The sequence below is a fragment of the Etheostoma cragini genome, unplaced genomic scaffold (genome assembly GCF_013103735.1).
Source record: "Etheostoma cragini isolate CJK2018 unplaced genomic scaffold, CSU_Ecrag_1.0 ScbMSFa_1523, whole genome shotgun sequence".
Classification (NCBI taxonomy): Eukaryota; Metazoa; Chordata; class Actinopteri; order Perciformes; family Percidae; genus Etheostoma; species Etheostoma cragini.
The window spans coordinates 966,194-985,487 of NW_023265587.1; the positions used below are offsets into that span (position 1 = coordinate 966,194).

Genomic DNA, 19,294 nt, shown 5'->3' on the forward strand with positions numbered 1-19,294 from the left:
CATCCACAGTCAGCCCCCAGCCAGCTAGCAGCCATCCACTATCATTTCAGCCCCGGGGACACATCCACAGTCGGCCCCCAGCCACCTAGCAGTCATCCACTATCATTACAGCAATGGGGAAAAATCCACAGTCAGCCCCCAGCAGCGAGCAGTCATCCACTATCATTACAGCCCTGGTCCGGGGACACATCCACAGTCACCCCCCAGCCAGCTAGCAGCCATCCACTATCACTACAGCCCGGGTGCAGGGACACATCCACAGTCAGCCCCCAGCCAGCTAGCAGCCATCCACTATCACTACAGCCCTGGTGCAGGGACACATCCACAGTCAGCCCCCAGCCAGCTAGCAGCCATCCACTATCACTTCAGCTCCGGGGACACATCCACAGTCAGCCCCCAGCCACCTAGCAGTCATCCACTATCATTACAGCAATGGGGAAACATCCACAGTCAGCCCCAAGCAGCTAGCAGCCATCCACTATCATTACAGCCCTGGGAAACATCCACAGTCAGCCCCCAGCAGCGAGCAGCCATCCACTATCATTACAGCCCTGGTCCGGGGACACATCCACAGTCAGCCCCCGGCCAGCTAACAGCTATCCACTATCACTACAGCCCGGGTGCAGGGACACATCCACAGTCAGCCCCCCGGACAGCACTTAACACCGTTGCTAAGGACACTAACAGCAGTTCACTGAACCATCGGGAAACAGACCCAGGCACCGGAGTCATCGGCCACTGGTAACGTTACACCTCCGTTAGCAGACAAAACAGTAATAAGACACCAAAGGACTACTACTAATTTAAAGCTGTGGTAGCACTGGATCTGGACGAGAGGGATAACTCTGGGAGTTGGAAGGGGGGAGGGCGTGATTCTGCCTTCTCACTCCGCGACACAGGATCGTGGAGCTGAGTGTTGCAATTTCAGTTTGATTTCCAATATTGTTACAGCCCTACCCACGGGTGACTCAAGATTTCAAGCAGTAGATCTAAAGGAGCCAGCGGATCCGTTTCTCCAACTTGTCTACAATCTGATCTCAGACCACAAGCTCACAGGCCTTAGAGGAGTCACTCACTCGGCATATCTGTAATGCCACTCTCCGGTGATGGGGTCCTGCTCAAACAGGGCCGAGATCCACTCCTCACATTTGGCTTTCCGTTCGCGGGCAGACTTCCGCTGGGCTTCCTCCAAGATGAACTTCTCATTGGTGGCCTCGATCTGGTCCTTGTTATTGATGGCCCGGGTCACGTGCTGCCACAGTCTGAGGATTGAGAGGGAACAGAGCCATGAAGTTCTTCAAGACGCTGTAGGGGAGTAATAAAAACTGCAGAAGCAGCTTTCACACCTGAAATACTATCAATAAGCCAAAGCCCGACAAAGGTAAATGTGGCTATAGAAACTAAATAAAGAGCCAGTAAACAATGAATCAATCAACATCATTTTAAGGATCTGCTGATACTCCGACAAGAGGTTCACCTTTCCGATTCGGACTCTCCCTGCTCCTCTGGAGGGACGGTGTAGCGGATCAGTCGACTCTGCCTTAGCTCTGGCGTCGGGTTCCAGAAAGTGTCCACCGTCCCTGTCTTCTTGTCATTGATGAAGATCTCACTGTCCTGTGAAGGGGAAGTTAAAAAGCTTGCCTTACTTGACTGAAGACAAACTACAGTGAAGTAGGGATTTGCTCCATCCTGGTGGGTATAAGTTCCACAGCTTCTTAAAAACAAGTCACAGAGACACAACGGCATCGCTGGTAAACTGTGTATTTACTATGTTGCCCTATTAGCAGAAGGCCTACAAACAAATACCACACTAATATTGATTAATGTACATCCGGGTCAGTTATACAACAAGCAGGCGTCAGATGTCTTGTGTCTTACCCAGTGTCCTTCTAGTGTAGCTAACACCTCCTTTCCCAGCTTGATCTTTCCAGACACCTGATTGACATTGTCACTGCTGCCCAGGAATGGCTGGAAAAAAGACAGGAGAGAAAAGGGGGGCGGGAAAAATGAAGACAGAGCGGGGCAAGGAACGAATGGGAAACCAAATTAAGACGAGGAATGGAGAGGTTAGGACAAAAGGACAGTGTAGAAAAGAGCAGAAAGAGGAAGAAAGAGATAGGACAGCAAGAGAAAAACCAAAAAGAGCATAGAAGGAGAGAGGTGGGAAAAGGGAGAGGAAAAAGGACATGGGGGGAATGGAAGGAGAGATACATGTTTATTTGCTGCAGTTCCTGTGGTTTATCATGTGTCATCTGATCTACACTGGCGTGTCTGTAGCCAAGACTGTGAAAGCAGTGCATGTAGGAGCAGTGTGGCATTTGGCCGTCCCCAACTAGTTTTTTTGGAACCGGATGGGGTGATTTTTGGAGGAGAGGGTGGAGCTGGGATAATGCTGCCAAGACAGTGGTGTTAATGGTTGCAATGGCACTGCGCTAAGCTAAACGCTAAAGACGGAAAGATTGAATTCAGCTGACGCAAATCCTTCAGCGGAGATTGATCAGCGGGTACATGCAGAGTCCTACCGCCATCCATCTGCATGTACAGTAGAACAGAACCTCTGCACAAAGTTACCAGCTACAGCTAGTGGTAGCTAGCTAGCTTGAACGCTGAACAAGACATTTTTAGGCGACCAAAACTCACAATGAGAAGGTCAAAACAAGGTCATGACTATTTTAAGGGGAAATCTTTTGAGTCCCTGTTAGCTTTTGCTGACATGTACCTGTTGCTAGGTCGTAAGGGAGGTTGGATGATTTCAGGGGGGAGACGGAGTGGCATGGTGGAGTTGGTGTTGGAGTGGGGGGGTCAGACATTCAGAAAAGTCATGTGAGAAATGGATTTTAAAGAAGACTCCTCATGGTTCTGGATCTATAAAGGCTTTATTTCATGTCATATTTAACAGTTTAAAAGGTCCTCCTTTGAAATGGTCTACTGTTCTTTATTATTGATTTGATTATTATTGTTAATGTTATTATTTTAAACACAGCCATACCTTCAGTTTGAACTCCAGCTGAGCACTGTAGCCCGTTTTCTCACAAGCAATGGTGACCTGACCACCCAGCTCCAGGGTCATGGTGCCGTACAGGATGCCTTCCAGATGAAAAAGCACCATGAGAAACTGGGCTCAGCACAGATAAGTGGGAAACTCCCAAACTATTTGTTGTTGGTATGTCTACCGCTTTCCAGATGAGCAAAGCAACATTAGTGTTTAAAAAGGCAGAAACCCCCCCCCCCCCCCCCCAGAGTGAGATTGTGCAGGCTGTCCTCTGACCTTTACAGTGAGCGTAGGGCATGTTCATCACATAGTCCTCTCCCCGGTTGAGAAAAGTGAGCCGAGCCTCCCCGTCTAATATGGCCGACAGGGAGTTTCCTAAAGTGGAAACAACAGCAGTCAGGGGACAGATGTGCTAGCACAGCAAGGGAAGGATTTAGCAGCTGAATACATATTAGCACACTTTTTATTGATGTATTTAGAGTGCCCGTGGGTGACATTAACTGGATCTTAGTGGTGTGAGTGTACCATAGAACTTGGACTTGGCAAGGATGCTGCCACTGAGGCAGAATCCGTCCTTCCTATTACTGACGTAGAAGGCTGACACAGGAGGATGATGGGATACCTGAAGAAAAACACACTGATGTAGTCAGCTTGGACACTACTAAGGAAGACATTTAAGGTCAATGATTTGATCTGAAATCCGCCTTAGATTCATCTTATCACAGACAGTCTTTGACCCTTAGCAACTTGTATTATTGGAGTTATCTGATCAATCAGATTGTTACAGTAGTAGAGCTGTTGGTACCTGCTCTGCGATGTAGAAGGTCTTGCTGTTGGTCTTCTGGTGGAGCCACATGCAGCGGTACGTCTCTCCAATAATGGGGTTATAAGGCTTCTTCAACCCCTGGATTCCAAATTGACACCACATACAGTATGATTTCAGAAGAACAGATTGTATATAGAGAGCATGCATTTCCTATGTAGCTCATCAACATATGGTGGGTTGTAATATTCATTCTCCTGACCTTTGGCTTTTTGTAAAATCCAGAGATGTACCACTTCACCACCTTCTTCATCCGGTTGTAAGCGTTCTCCTCGATTGCAGCCCTGAGAGTGAAACCATCAGTCCTAATTTGCCCCTCTATAACACAAGCTGTTTAACTCAGAGGGAAGAGCTCTGTACAATCTGCTATTACAAAATGATCTTGAATGTCTCACTGTCTTTCTCTACTAGTCACTGTGCCCTAAAGTTCCCAGAGAACTTCTTCATAGCAATACAGTTGGACACATTTAGTGGGAGTGTCCATATGTCATATGTATTTTATAGAAAAATCAGTCACTGAACTTTAACTGTTGACATTACAAACACCAAATATTACTGGTAAATTAGTGAAAATAAACTAAGATATGTCATCTGATTCAAAAGGGACACTTGTTAAAATACCAAAATAAATAAAAGTGTAAATAAAAGTGTACTGCCCCCATTTTTAAGTCCTTGTTGCACTGCATGTGGCAAATAAGAACTTCAGTATTAATAAGCTTATTAATTAAAAAAATATATATTTGTATTGTTTCTATTCCTTTAAAAAGTCTTTGGGGCAAACAGGAAGTGAGAGGCTTACTCTGACAGGAAGTCCGCGTGGTAGTAGTAGTCAGAGAGTTTGTCCAGAAAGGACCTTGGTTCCAGAATGAAGGTGGGCAGGACCACCTTGGACAGATCCATGCCAGGTCGCACCTGCTTCAGCAGAGTCCAGATCAGAGATTTGTTCTCCTCGGATACCGTCTCTGTCTGGGCAGCCTCGCCAGCCTGGACAAGGGAACAGAGTCATGTGTTTTCCTACATGGAGCCGGCAGTAATACTGCAGACATCTTCAAATGCTCAGAAAACATTGTTGTAACCTTCAGCTGGTTTGCAAAATGAGGATTTAATTAGCGCCTAACAATCCTCTCACACACACACACACACACACATAGACAGATCAAAGCTTGTTCATATTATAGCTTTCCTAATAGTCGCAGCAGAGGAGCATGCTAAGTTCTCCTCATTAAGCCAGAAACTTTATATCCAAATAGCTTTTAGCTGAAGTTTGAATTCAAGAGAAAGATTAAATTAAAAAAGTTGTAAGAACTCCTATGAGAATAGGGTGTAACTATCTCACTTGATCTTTATTTTTTATTCAAAGCTCTGTGTGAAATCCTTGAAGTCTTCGGGTCCTACCTCTCCAAGTTCCTCATGGGACTGCTCCTGGTACGGAGTTTCCCGCAGGTGTTCATTAGGATCCAGGTCCAGGTACGAGTCGTCTTGGCGCTCGGACGTGTCGCTGTCGCTCTCCTCACTCTTCTCCAGGCCTTCTGGGTCCGACTCCTCGTGGTCCTGTTCTCCCTCCCGGTCTGACTTGTCTGAGTACAGGTCAGGGTCTTTCAAATGGTCACTGTCGTTGAACCTGGAGTATGGGCGGATTGGGTGGTAAGATTGATTGATTGATGGATTTAAAGGTTTAGGGGAGTGATGGAGTTATGGCCTACTCACTGGAAACCATGGATGTTGTGGGCTCTGAGCAGGCTGTAGAAATTGATGGAGTGTTCTCCGCCCGTGACTACCGTGCTCATGTCGTCTTTCCCCTCACGGATCATGGTCCTCTTCAGCAGGCTGGAGCACTTCAGGGCCAGCTCCAAGGCGTCCATCCAACATCGGCCTGGGGAGGAGATTCAGATTGATCAGCAAAGTCACTAACATGCAGCATTTCTTTTCAGGCTTTGCTGTGAGTTCATAATCTTTCTAATATTTCTAATATTGAGCAAAGAGGTTTTGGTCAAAAGTCTTTTGTAAATAGGTTTGGCTCTTGTACCCAGGACTGGTTCAAGACATGCAGCATTTTAAAATTCTTCTAAATTTCACATCCATAACATTATAGGCAGCAAACTACATTGCAATTGCAATGAAAACTCAGAAATATAAACAAAATCGTTGGATGGAAGCTTGCTCGGACTCGTTTTAGATGGCATTTTTTCATCTACAGGGCATCAAACTTAAACGACACATACACTTTAATAAAATGGAGGAAAGTTAATGTTGTGCACATTGGTAGAAATAAGCAAGTGATTGTGGTAACTATTTGACTATTCCAGAACCACGGGAGAGACTCAGACAGGGAGAGACCAGGTTGGATGTTTCAGCACCATGGACAAAGACACAATGGCCCTTCACCAGTTCACCATTCACTCCCTGTTTAGACAGCTGTGTGGAACGGTTTAAACCAGCTCTCCTCAAACACTTCTGTTTCTTCCCCCTTTGGAAGCCCAAAAGATCGTTGTGATATTTATTAGTCATAACCAGTTTAAGGGAAAGGGAGAATTTCTTAGACGCATCCTAATTCTCTCCTGAAAGATGGCTAATGCAGAAAAGTATGTAATCGGAAATGTGAACCCCACCCCCACCCCCCAACCAGCTGCCGCTGATTAGAGGTGGAGCTCTCCGGATGGCGGTTGATAAACCTGAGATTGCAGATCCCCGGGCACCTTCATGTCAGCATACGCCAACAAAAGAGACGAGAAGTGAGTCGGCATTAGGAGTTGTAGAGAATACTAATTTAAAGCGTATGGTATGTAAGTGGAGCCTCACTGCAATATGGATTTACATGTGCATAACCCGCAATGCTTGGTCACGGTCTGGTGCATTTTAATCATTTTTGTCTGCCCTGAATGTGTGTGTGTGTGTGTGTGTGTGTGTGTGTGTAGTATACACACACACACACATGGGGCGGCTGTGGCTCAGTGGTAGAGCGGTTGCCTGCCAATTGGAAGGTTGGTGGTTCGATCCCCGCCCCTGCAGTCATTGTCGAAGTGTCCTTGGGCAAGACACTGAACCCCGAGTTGCCCCCGGTGCTGCGCATCGGAGTGTGAATGTGTGTGAATGTGTATCTGATGAGCAGGTGGCACCTTGTACGGCAGCCCCGGCCACAGTGTATGAATGTGTGTGAATGGTGAATGTTCCCTGTAGATGTAAAAGCGCTTTGAGCAGTTGTTAAGACTGGAAAAGCGCTATATAAATACAGCACATTTACATTTACATTTACATATAAAACACATAGAAATCAAAATTGTTTAAATCATCGTATCATAGCCCTCTGAATCGGAATTGAATTGTTAAGTGCCTAGAGGTTCCTACCCCTACAAGCCGAGATCAAACAATTACTAAAGATACAGGTTAGCAAGACAGTAGTCCATCTCCTTGGTATTCCACTTCAGGGACTGCTTCGTTGCCGATGGACGTGATCTATGTGGGGATGCTCATGGGAGGTCAGTGATGAATTCCACCGGGTTTCACTCATTTAGGCCAGATGAATGTTACCTTGGGCTTTCCATGTGTTGGTGTTCTAACCTCTGGTGGATTTCTGAGGACTAGGGTTACCTGGTCCTCAGATCTCTGCAGGGTAAATCCAGACAGCTAGCTAGACTATCTGTCCAATCTGAGGACTATGGTTACCTGGTCCTCAGATCTCTGCTGGGTAAATCCAGACAGCTAGCTAGACTATCTGTCCAATCTGAGGACTAGGGTTACCTGGTCTCTGCAGGGTAAATCCAGACTGCTAGTTAGACTATCTGTCCAATCTGAGGACAAGGGTTACCTGGTCTTCAGGTCTCTGCAGGGTAAATCCAGACAGCTAGCTAGACTACCTGTACAATCTGAGGACTATGGTTACCTGGTCCTCAGATCTCTGCAGGGTAAATCCAGACAGCTAGCTAGACTATCTGTCCAATCTGAGGACTATGGTTACCTGGTCCTCGTTCTCTGCAGGGTAAATCCAGACAGCTAGCTAGACTATCTGTCCAATCACAGGACTAAATCAAGTGGATTAAAATAAGAGGGATTAGGGTTAATGTCACTCCCACACATGACCAAATACTTTATCCTTTTTAAATGATGTAGCTGATACCAATGTGATGCCAATTTATGGATCTATTTCTATCTTTTAATGTAAACTGGTACTGACAAGACTCAGACAAATAGCTGTGAGTGTGAGTGGCAGCCTGTCTCTTACCATCAGACTCAGAGGTAGCACGGCAGATGAGGTGGCTGCTGGGTAATGGCTGAGTGATGGAGCCAACAGCTTCTCCTTTAGGACCCTGAGGACAACAGGAAATACATGTTACACATCAGTCAGAGTCTTGATTGGTCCATCAGTCCTTTTTCATTTGAGACGGTTTTTATGAGTTCCTTCGTTTCAGCTGCAGAGGGTGGGTTCTGTTGTCAGTTCTTTGTCATTTACATGTGCAAATAGAGGACATCTCGACTCAGTGTGTCATTATGCAAATGAACTATGAGAGGGGACATAAGCTGAATGAGTGAAGTGTTTATTCAGAAGTGAAGAGGACGATGGGGCGAGCAGAACGCTTTCATCTAAAACACATATCACCAATTGTGATTTGAGCCTTTTCAAAATCCAAAATCAAAAGGGGATGCACATGCACTGCAAGGCCAGGGATGAATACCAAATCCCAGCTGGAGTGGACGACTGAAAACACAGGAACTAGTGAAAGGCGTGTGCTGCCAAATATCTAGATTGCTGGCTGGATGTATCATTTTGTGTCTGTCCTAAATAAAACAAACATGAGCTCCTAATGATACAGCTAGCGTCTACATCTGTTTAACCAATTAAAGAGAAGTGGAAAGAGGACTTCTTTTCTCCCCTATTATCAAATCCTGCTGCATTTAATTCAGCTGGCAGAACACGCCCTTGGCAGTATTCTCCTTCTCTAGCTTTCCACTGATCAATCTAAATTCATTATAAAAATAATGGGATTATTATAACGTCAGATACCTTTTCCATAGCAGTGTAAAGGTACATTAAAATAATAGTTCAACATAATTGGGAAATATACTTATTAGCTGAGAGTTAGGTCAGAAGATCGATACCACTCTTACCACGCTTAGCTTAGCTTAGTTTAGCATACACTGAGCAAGACTTGAACCGGGGAGACAGCTAGCCTGGCTCTGTCCAAACGTAGCTAAATCCAAACATTATGGACAATGGTTTCAAACGTCTCATCTAACTCTCAGCAAGAAAAACAATACACGTCACACATTTCCTAAAATGTGGAAGTATTCCTTTACATGCCAGCGTCACAGATCTTCATCTTGATTCCTGTCATTCTGATGTGGAGCATTTCCAAACCCGTGCTGCAAAACCGTCTAAGAGCTAAAAGCTGATATTGAATTAGGAGAGAGGAACTACTGTAGTGAATGGGATCTAAGGGGCGACTTAGCAGGCGACGTAGAGGAAGAGAAGTTTTAATGTTACCATTAATACTCAGGCAGAGCATTCTATCAGCGATCCAGAGTTCCCGCACCACTTGCTTCCTTTTTTTGATTTCCACTTACTCACAGCAGTAGCTTGGCGACACTGTTATTCTTTTTGATCCAGCCACTACCTTTTAAACTTCTTAAAGTAGTTTGAGGTTTCCAGGACTTCTCTGCGTCTAATGATGAGTTTGATCGCTAGTACTGCTTGCAGATATTCCTTCTTACTTGTTTTTTGATGTTTTCAGGTGTCTGGTTTTCCCTACTACTAAACATCACTCTTCAATGAAAATAATAAGTTGTGGAATACATTTCAGGATGTTCTTGGGACATTTGCTATTTGCCAAATTCCCTGATATGTCCCGATTTGCCCAGCCTGGAAGGTGCCCTCTAAACGCTCCACAGGGCTCCTGAGAGTCCCTGCTGGCTGTGAATTGTGAACACCTTGACTGCCCAGATGGACTGCTCCAGCGGGTGGAAGAGCTTGAAGCAGAAGCCGTCCTTCTTAGAGGGCCTCTCGATGAGCTCGCAGGCGTTGAGCAGCACTGTTCCCACCCACTGGCCGTTTTTGTGGGTTTTGTAGACGAGCAGGACGCCTGGTTTCAGCACACACCACAGCTTGGTCCAGCTCTTCAGAGTGCCTCGAATCTGGATAATACACAGATAACTGTCAGATAAGCTAAGGCTTTCAAATTAGGCCAGAAAGGAGTGGATTTAATAGTATAATTACATAATAGTCCTAGCATTTTGTACAATAGAGACCTACCTTTAGCCAGTCGGCCATGACGATGACAGAGGGATCAGTGATGGTGCTGAGCAGCTCCTTGGTTGCCCTCTTCTTTTCTTCCCTGTAGTTTTTCTTCTGCACCTACACGGAGCACAGAGAGATGGATATTTGCTACGAATACAATCTCTGAATGTTAATATTTTACACATGCTTTCTCGCTGAATCCCATTTGGTAGCAAATAATGCAAGTGGAATGACACTCCTGTGTGTTCCTGTTACATAACAGCTGGTACCTTCTGACTGTAGAGTGAGGTATCTGCTGCATTTTGCCTAGCCTGTATTGTGGTGACATTGGTGCACAATATGAAAATTCAGCCTAGAGAAGTATACAGTATGTCATGCATATTGACTATTGACTCAAATGACACAAGTTAACACAGTGTGAAATGACGTGCACAGCGTGTGTCTCCATATAAAAGGTATCATGTCTGCGTTAGAATTAGTCCGGATTCTCCAAACCTGACTGTAGGCTGATTTAGCTCACTTACCTTGAGGGACTCTTTCTTGGTGAGCTTTCCTCCGGATGTCGACACATCCTTGTCTGAGCCATTGTACAGCTTTGTTTCAGACTGAACAGACAGGGAGGGGTGGGGGGGACATCAATATCTCTATTATTTCTCATCTTAATATCTCCAAATATTAAATATATATCTCGCATTCGTTCACATGTCATGTTGAGCAGAGAGAACCCTACTCAATCAATCTGATGGTTATTAACGCAGCTCTCCTGTGACGGTTTGGGTTTTGAAACCTGTGCAGCCTACTCTGTGTGAAAGGGCTCCCTAGAAAGTCCTACACTAAGTAACTAAATATAATCTTACTGACAAAGTGTTCCCTCCTCGTGACTAATCCATTACGGCCAATAAAACAAACTGTCTCCTGTCAAGTGAAATGACATGACATATTGTTCTCTCTCTCCTCTTGAGTTTGTTTGTTTCGCTGGTAGCACAAACTTAGCTCAGTAAGCAGAAGGAAGCCTCTAAATGCCAGTGCAGGTGTGTCTCTGCCAGCTCCGTTCACAAGCCAGATGGAGCGACTTAAAGTGGACAGACACAGGGTGCCCTAAAGCCGGGCTACTTAAGGCCTTAAAGGCAGGCAGGACAGGCTGGGTTAGACGAAGGTTAAAAGGTACACTGTAACACGCGCCACAGTTCAAATCTTCTCTCAAATCCTTTGAAACATGGCTTAATTCTGCTTTTCAATAGCTTTTCTAAGATGCTGCTGCTGTTCTTGATAGCAGAAACTAAAGATTGATTGAAGTAAAAAAAGCCTTGCTGACTGACACCAGCTTTTGGTTGTCTGAAATGCTGATCCGTTTACACGTCTTCATCCTTCACAACATCATAACACATTTTTTAATAGGATTCCTGTGTGATGAAAGCATCTTTGCTATGCCTCAGAAGGAGACTCAGACACCCACACTTGCACCGACAAACATATTTGATTGTGGAACTGGACAGATCCACTACAGTAGACGGGCCTCCCCCACACCGAGCTCACTGAAAGCAGGTTGAATTGTAGTCAATAAGTGTTGGATGAGTGTATAGTGTATAATGAGTGTGAGTCATCTCAATGCGGGCTACCTCTTGCTGAGGCAAGACTAGGAAAGGAAAGAAGATAGACATGCAGTAACTGCCATATTCTCTGGGCAACACACACACACACACACACACACACCACAGCCCCCAACTGCTCCTACCCTTCCATCATTACGACATCAACTCAGTGGAGTGGTTTTTCATACCTTGCTCTTAGATATGGAATGTGAGTCCTCTTTCAAAGGCAGAGGCAGGAGGTCCTCCTTCCCTCTCTCGAAACCTGTAACAAAAAACACAACAGCATAAAGGCCTGCTTGGTCCAACATCCTTCTCCAGGCTACCTCTGATATCCCATTGACCGTAAAGGCAGACAGACCCAGTGCTACGGGTAGTTACTGGCCACATCTAGCCTCTCAGCATCAATCTAGAAAAATCCCTCATTTCAATGATCAGTGGTCCAAAATCATCAATGCAAAGTGATGATATCTATACATATTATCATCTTTAAGATGCACCTTTGTTTTGAAATTCACACTATATTTTTTTCTTTTTATTAAGAGATTAGTTTTTTTTATTATTTAAATGTCCGATTTTTGTGAGTCGTTATAAATGTAACAGATTGTGTTAAATGGGCATATAACATCTCATATCACATGCTGTATGTATAGTGTGATACAACTTTTATTTATACCCTTAATATTTATACTAATTTTTTAAACTAATAAGGTTTTATGTCACTCTTCCAAGCCGAAAAAAACAAATCATGCTTTTAAGCCTTTTAAAGAAAATAAAAATGATCCTACTAGCGTTCATCAGGGAGAACACCCGACCATGTGATATCAAATGTGTTTAAAAGCTTCCCAGTCCAAATGTCTGAGTCTCCAAATGGAATCTCAAGTCACTGAAGCCCCAGATTGTGGACGGCAACAAGCTGCCGCCTGCCGCGAGGTCCTAATCTGAACTGAGCTCAAACATGAGATACATTAGCCGGTTGAAAGGGATTCCCTGTTTTAATCCAAAGTTTGGCTGGGGCAATGCGGGGGTGGAAAGCAGGTACAAAGAACCGTCATCTGGACACACCACTACCAACCGCTCAGTGAAGTTATAGCAATGGAAAGCTGGGGAATAATGAATAAGTGTGTGAATATAGTGGACATAGTGGATATGTGTGTCATGACCAACCTCAGCACACACAGATTTGCTGTTCTTTGGTTGAGCACCACCTTAGCATTTCAGTCTTTGTTAGCGAGCCAGTGTGTAACCAAAGAGCAAGCAACAGGTTCCCCACTGAGATCCCGGCAGCTGGTGACACTGGTGGTCTCGAGGGGACACAGAGCCTGTAAATATTTGATCGTTTCCGTCTCCTATCCACAGGCCATCGGCATATAGCCATGAGAAGGAAGGAAGCACCGCTGAGTTTCAATACAAAATGAGGAAAAACAGTCACATATTCTTTGGCTAGCCCTTTAATTTAATGAAACAGCGGTTTGAGTGTAGTGTATGGCAAAAGAGGCATCCTTATTGTGTATTACTCCCTGCATACTTTAATGTAGCCCCGCAGACAGCCTGAATTCTTAAACAACTCAGAAACAACCCAAATTTCAAACTCCAGAATTGAAAACAATGTTGTTCAGGAGTGATTTTCATGTAGAACAGTTGTTGTCGTATCTAATTTTTAATAACCTGCCTTTTCTACCAGTCGTCTTTGATTTACAGTAATGCCTTTCATCCCTCTACGAACAAGTGTTCCTTAGTGGTATTTTTTTGTGGGGTTGTGTATGTTGTGTACTTGAAATGCTATATACAATGATACAACACAGTGGAACTAATTGAATACCTTTTTGGCAATGACAAATGGTGTATATTTTTGATATTTTTGATGTTTTATATTATCTTATAATATCTTATATTTCTTATATTGTGTCAACACTGTAAAGGGATCGCATCAATCTCGTTGCACAGGTACTGTGTAGTTGTGTATAATGACAATACAGTCATTCTATTCTATTCTGTATTGGGCAAAAAAAAAAAAAAAGACCAAAAGTAGCAAGAGCGAGAGTCAACATACATGCAGGCGTGTCTGGTTTGAGAACCCTTCAGCTAGTTGAAGGATTGGTGCTATGTAGGCATGAAACTAAGCACTTTAGATCCTTCTGCCTTTCTATGGACACGTTTATGCGTGACATTAAGAGGAAACGAGTAAACAGGTTGTTTTCATTTAGCTGGTTGCATTTGAGCTACAGTGTTTCATTCAGCTAAAGCTCCAACTAGGACAACCACAGCAATACACATCAAGAAATAAAGAAATGCAGTTGTCTTTTTTGCCTTGTGTGTGCTGCCTTTGGTATAATGCAGATCTAGTTTCCCTGGTACATTAGATGTCCCACCGGACCATCTGTGCCCACTTGACAGGCACATCTCCATGCCAACTTCAGCTGGATAAGTACTCAAGGGCGATTCAGCCACTACAGCGCTGCACAAGAGGCTACAGAACTCAGAGCCCCCTCCCCTCAATCTAAACCCAAATAGAGGTAACTGGATCAACATAATAATCTGCTCTGCTGTTTTAAAGTAACAGACAAGCAGATTTGTTAATATGGCCTGCTCCTTCCTATACCAAGAGCAGTGCTTACATCCGTCATTTATACAGGAATCACTCAACGGCCTTTGTCCAACATGTGTGTGTGTTAGAGAATGTCGGGTTAGATAAAATATATTTATACATAATCAGAGTACAACCTGAAACATGATTAAATCTTTTGATGTAAAAGAATAATAACGGAGTTATGAACTCACTAATTTGCATGCTTGTTAGCCCACCAAAGTGCAATCAAGCAGTGTGACTTAGTGAATGTAGTCCAAGCTTATGAAGTGTCCCATTTCAATTCGAGACGCTTTAAGGTGCCACTCCTCCACTCCATTCAAACTTGTGTTCAGTGACCCAAATAATTTACCATGGCACGGCAAGCACACACACACAAAACATCTGGTTGCAGACAATTATTTTATTAGTGTATGAGACATAAAGAGGCCACTTGTTAAATAAGTATGGTCGCTAAGAACAAGGAGGTGACGTAATAAAAAATGTATTCATTCACAAGTTCATTTATAAGTATGTCTAAAACGAGAAAGGAACTGTGGGTGCAGACGAGGCCATTATGATCAAAAGATGTCTTAAGGGGGCACCCAGATAGCTCAGTTGGTAGAGCGGGTGCCCATGTTTAGAGGTTTACTCCTCGACGCAGCCGGCCCGGGTTCGAATCCAGCCTGCGGTCCTTTGTTGCATGTCACTCCCCCTCTCTCTCCCCCTTCATATCTTCATCTGTCCTGTCATTAAAGGCCTAAAATGCCCCAAAAAATAATCAAAAAAAAAAAAAAAGATGTCTTAAGGTAAAACTATAACTCGTTAAAATGTGTTGTTAGTCATTTCAGGTGTCACTTCTACTTACGGATGCCCCTTTTTAGTACTCACTACCTTTAAGGTATCTTCTTAGAGACTGGCCCACTACAGCAGCAGCTGGTGGTGGAGCGCTGGAGGCAGTTCACAAAATGGAAAGCTTCCATTCCCGGCTGGCCATCCAATCAAGAAGAAAAAAGGTATCGAATAAAGAACTCCGTGGGTAGTGGTATCCCTCAGGGTACTGCTTTGGGTACCGTCATTTTTGTTTAAGCAATGCGAGCTCCATCTCCGACTAAACCTTTCCTTCAACAGAAAACATGTTTCGAAATGATCCACCAGGATATCAGGTTCCTTTCATGTGTAATCTTAATAGTAATAAGCCCACAAGAGCCTTTTCGTTACATTTTTGGATTAAGCTAAATGTTAAGGACAGACTTAGAAAGGGGCTACAGAACCACGTTGATAAGCATTTCTCCTGCTAATGAAGATGGCAGAGCAGGGAGGCAGGATGTAAGGTACAGCGGGTTTAAGGAGTGGGAATAGCACAAGTGTTGAGCCTGTAAGGATTTATCAGGGTAGGAATTCACTTTTTCCAATACAATAATAGATTTCTCTTCACCCCGTTTCCAGTAAAGTTACTCTTTATGTCGTTAGCTTTTGAATTAGCCGAGTATTTACAGAGCTCTTATCAAAACACTATTAAAAAAAGAAAACAATAAGTGTTTTACCTATTACACTGCTATTGAAATGGTACGTATTTTACTTTGAAAATATCAGCAAGATTCTTGTAGTTTTTTGTTAGCATGTCACAAAGATAAAGGTGCCACTGCTAACAGATGCCACCAGGGCTGAGTCAGGTCCAAACCCAGGTTCCCAGACAGAAACGTCTCCATCTTACCCCTCTGCTGTTTTATGGGTCTCCTGGACGGCTAGAGGCGCGGGATGGTCGTCTGTGTTTCCCCAAAAGGATACGGACTGCCAACCGCTTGGAATGGAAGTAAGCTGGGAAGTCGAGGCTGACCTTTGGTGTAATGTTTTACATGTCTGGCATTGACCTGCCATTACCCCTCCTAAGGAAGTGCCTTGTTTGTTTTTTTAAAGATTATTTTTGGGGCTCTTTTCCCTACATCTAGTGATGGTAGTCTGGAAAGGGGGAGAGAGATGGGGGATGGCACGCAGCAAAGGGCAGCCGGTCGGATTCAAAGCCGGGCCGCTGCAGGACTTAGCCCACATGGGGCGGGCGCTCTTACTTGGGGGGCTCGAGGCTGCCCCACGTCATTGTCTTTTTAATGTAAGATTGTCCTAAATAAACCCAGGATTCTGGCAAGTGCTGCTGTGTTAAAAAACTACTAAATGTATACTTTTAAAGAAGCACCCCCATCTTTGCTACTTAATTCACAAAGTGTGGCAGAAAAAATACCACGTGCAGCTAGTATCCGGTCTATTCCCTTTCTCTTACAACGACTAAAACAAAACTAAAAGACTAAATGAAAAGTCAAAAATACCACGCGATAAAAAAGAGCAAAGGACTGAAGGTGAATCACAATTCCAACATAAAACAAGTACTGTATATGCAGTAGTACTCAGTAGACATCCTTTGGGAGATTTCAGTGGATCAAAGCAAAAGAAGTAACATACTGTATGAGTCTGTTTTAATGCTCTCTCTCTTTTGGATTATATGTCTTTACAGTACTCATGTGTTTTGTCTCACTGCAAGCATTTAGAGAACATCTTTTCAGGACAAATAAGCTAAATCTATGTGAAGGAATCTCAGGGAGTGACCTCATGTGTGTTTGTGTGTATAGCTGAAGACTCACGACCCTCTGCAGAATGACTAGTCAGGCTTTAAAAAAACTAGCTGCAGTGCTTTCACTCTGCATCAAAGATCATAGACCAGGGAGAGAGAGAGAGAGAGAGAGAGAGAGAGAGAGAGAGAGAGAGAGAGAGAGAGAGAGAGAGAGAGAGAGAGAGAGACCTGGTTGCTGCGACAACTAATGTCCTTTACATTGATGTTCTGCCTCATAGAATGAATGAGTTGTCTAAAGCATTACACCAATTTGCCTTGGACCAAAGACGCAATAACAGAGATGACAGAATAATAATGTATATACATGTGTATATTCTAGGGCTGTCAAAAATAGCGCGTTAACGACAATAATTGGTTGTTTGTTGTTAATTACGTCAATTTTTTTAACGCATTTCACGCATGCGCAGTGTGACAAATTATTCAGGTCAGGAAAGTGTTTGGGAGCTCGAGGCGAGATGGAGCAAGGTGAGCAGAGTGGGCCTGTTGACGGATTCAAATATAAAAAGAATGATGATGGTACAGTTAAGAAGTACAAGGTTATTTGCAAGATTTGTAACGAGGAGTTTCAATTTCACCGGAGCTGTTCAAGCTTGAGGTACCATGTCAACGCCAAACATGCGTCTGCTGGGCCGTCAGGTTCAGCAAGTGGTTTGCGCCAGACAACGCTGAATGTTCCCAGGCCATTAACAAAATCAACCTCAGATAATTTGACCAACACAATAGCAAAATGGATTGCAAAGGATTGTAGACCCATTAGCATTGTAGAAGAATCAGGTTTCCTTGATGTTTTGCAAGTGGCGTCTCAAGACTCATCCTATACGCCACCGTCAAGAGCCACAGTCACGACGAACATCCACGAGCTCTATGAAAACGAAAAAGAAAAAAGGAAAGAGGTCTTGGCTCAAGTAAATCATATGGCCCTGACAGGAGACCACTGGACATCAGTGAGTAACAACAATTACCTCGGAGTAACGGCACATTTCTTCTTTTGCGCTGACTATATTAAAAACTGAGGAGCGTCATTTTGCGGAGGCGTGTAAAGACCAGTTCCTTCCTGTTGCACGTAAGTGGACATCGAGGGCAAGACGACAACCATTGGGACTGACGGGGCACAGAATATGAAAATTATGTATCTGTATCCTGTTATTTATCTTTTGGTATGCATTTCAGAAAAAAATGGTTAGGATTCAGGTGTAATTGCAAATGGTGATTAATCCTGATTAATCCACTGAAAATTCTGATTAATTTGATTAAACATTTTAATCATTTGACAGCCCTAGTATATTCATAATCTATTGAAAAAAAAGTGGGCAGCCCCCCCCACTCTGACATCTCTCCGTTCAGTGCATGTATAGGTACTGAACATGTGTGTGTAATTCAGGCCTAAGTGTAATGTGTGCAAACTGTAATTTCCCCTTGCAGGACTAATAAAGTATACGTTATTCTAATTATAGTAGGAATGGTCATCGCTGTTCTTCTTATGTTAAACAGCCATTTTGTCTATATATGTTTCTGTACTTATTGATTATTTAAGAATGATGTTTAGGTCTCTGTTCGCACCACCCCCCAAGGCCAATTCCTTGGACGTGGAAGTGTTAAATCCCTCTCTGAGTCGGATTTGGTCTATCTGCAGCACATCAATCATTCAAATATGTCATTATTAAATCAAGCCTGGCACTGCCTCTCCCATCAAAAGGAGCGTTTGTTCAAGCCAACACCCCTCCTAAACTAGTTGATGTCTTTGTGGAAAGCTCAAAGCCGGTCCCTGTGGAGGTGCTGCTGCTATCTCACATTCTTACCACGGATAACAGACTGGAATCACAGACTGGACCATGCTCATTCATGTCAAGTTTATTTAAAGCTCACATTAGGGAAAAATGGGATTTGAAGGAAGAAAGCTTAATGATGCTGCTATATTGTTGTAGAAAATGTTGAAGGCTACCATGGCAACAGGTAACCTGAAGACAACAAATGGAGAGAAATGCTACGAGTCCAGTTACTCTACAGAATACATCAATTTTAGGGAGCAAATTGCTCCTGAGAACTGGAACTTGCCATGGCAACAGTGCCTCAACTATTTTGGCTCAAAAATCACAAAGACTATATCAAACTCAGAAATTGCCTTTATTAATGTGATACAGTATGAGTACAAGCACTCTGAGGTGCCCCGCTACGCTCTGCTGTGCCCTGCTACGCCATGACTTTTTTACTCACTGGTAGTCTGTGAATATTTATTTAGTTATTGCCACTCTTCATCAGTTATTATAGAGAGGTCTAGACCTGCTCTATCTGTAAATTATAGAGGAGTCTAGACCTGCTCTATCTGTAAATTATAGAGGGGTCTAGACCTGCTCTATCTGTAAATTAAAGAGGGGTCTAGACCTGCTCTAACTGTAAATTATAGAGTGGTCTAGACCTGCTCTATCTGTAAATTATAGAGGGGTCTAGACCTGCTCTATCTGTAAATTA

At 43.7% G+C, this 19,294-nt stretch overlaps 1 protein-coding gene across 16 annotated transcripts in view; it reads right to left on the reverse strand.

The window, feature by feature from the left end:
* Nucleotides 1-19,294, reverse strand: part of osbpl8 (oxysterol binding protein-like 8) — an 83,106-nt gene that overhangs the window by 5,113 nt on the left and 58,699 nt on the right. For 10 of the 16 annotated variants that reach the window (XM_034865397.1, XM_034865398.1, XM_034865408.1 and 7 more), the window contains 17 exons: nucleotides 11,825-11,898; nucleotides 10,569-10,649; nucleotides 10,060-10,161; nucleotides 9,738-9,941; nucleotides 8,035-8,119; nucleotides 5,523-5,688; nucleotides 5,211-5,436; nucleotides 4,615-4,799; nucleotides 4,018-4,099; nucleotides 3,798-3,896; nucleotides 3,518-3,614; nucleotides 3,269-3,367; nucleotides 2,990-3,087; nucleotides 2,720-2,725; nucleotides 1,879-1,968; nucleotides 1,478-1,614; nucleotides 1,077-1,262 (listed from right to left, as the gene is read on the reverse strand). In XM_034865397.1, coding sequence (XP_034721288.1) covers nucleotides 1,077-1,262; nucleotides 1,478-1,614; nucleotides 1,879-1,968; nucleotides 2,720-2,725; nucleotides 2,990-3,087; nucleotides 3,269-3,367; nucleotides 3,518-3,614; nucleotides 3,798-3,896; nucleotides 4,018-4,099; nucleotides 4,615-4,799; nucleotides 5,211-5,436; nucleotides 5,523-5,688; nucleotides 8,035-8,119; nucleotides 9,738-9,941; nucleotides 10,060-10,161; nucleotides 10,569-10,649; nucleotides 11,825-11,898 — 2,017 coding nt within the window. The remainder of the gene's footprint in view (nucleotides 1-1,076; nucleotides 1,263-1,477; nucleotides 1,615-1,878; nucleotides 1,969-2,719; nucleotides 2,726-2,989; nucleotides 3,088-3,268; nucleotides 3,368-3,517; nucleotides 3,615-3,797; nucleotides 3,897-4,017; nucleotides 4,100-4,614; nucleotides 4,800-5,210; nucleotides 5,437-5,522; nucleotides 5,689-8,034; nucleotides 8,120-9,737; nucleotides 9,942-10,059; nucleotides 10,162-10,568; nucleotides 10,650-11,824; nucleotides 11,899-19,294) is intronic. The other 6 variants (XM_034865400.1, XM_034865402.1, XM_034865411.1 and 3 more) reach the window with 2 other exon arrangements.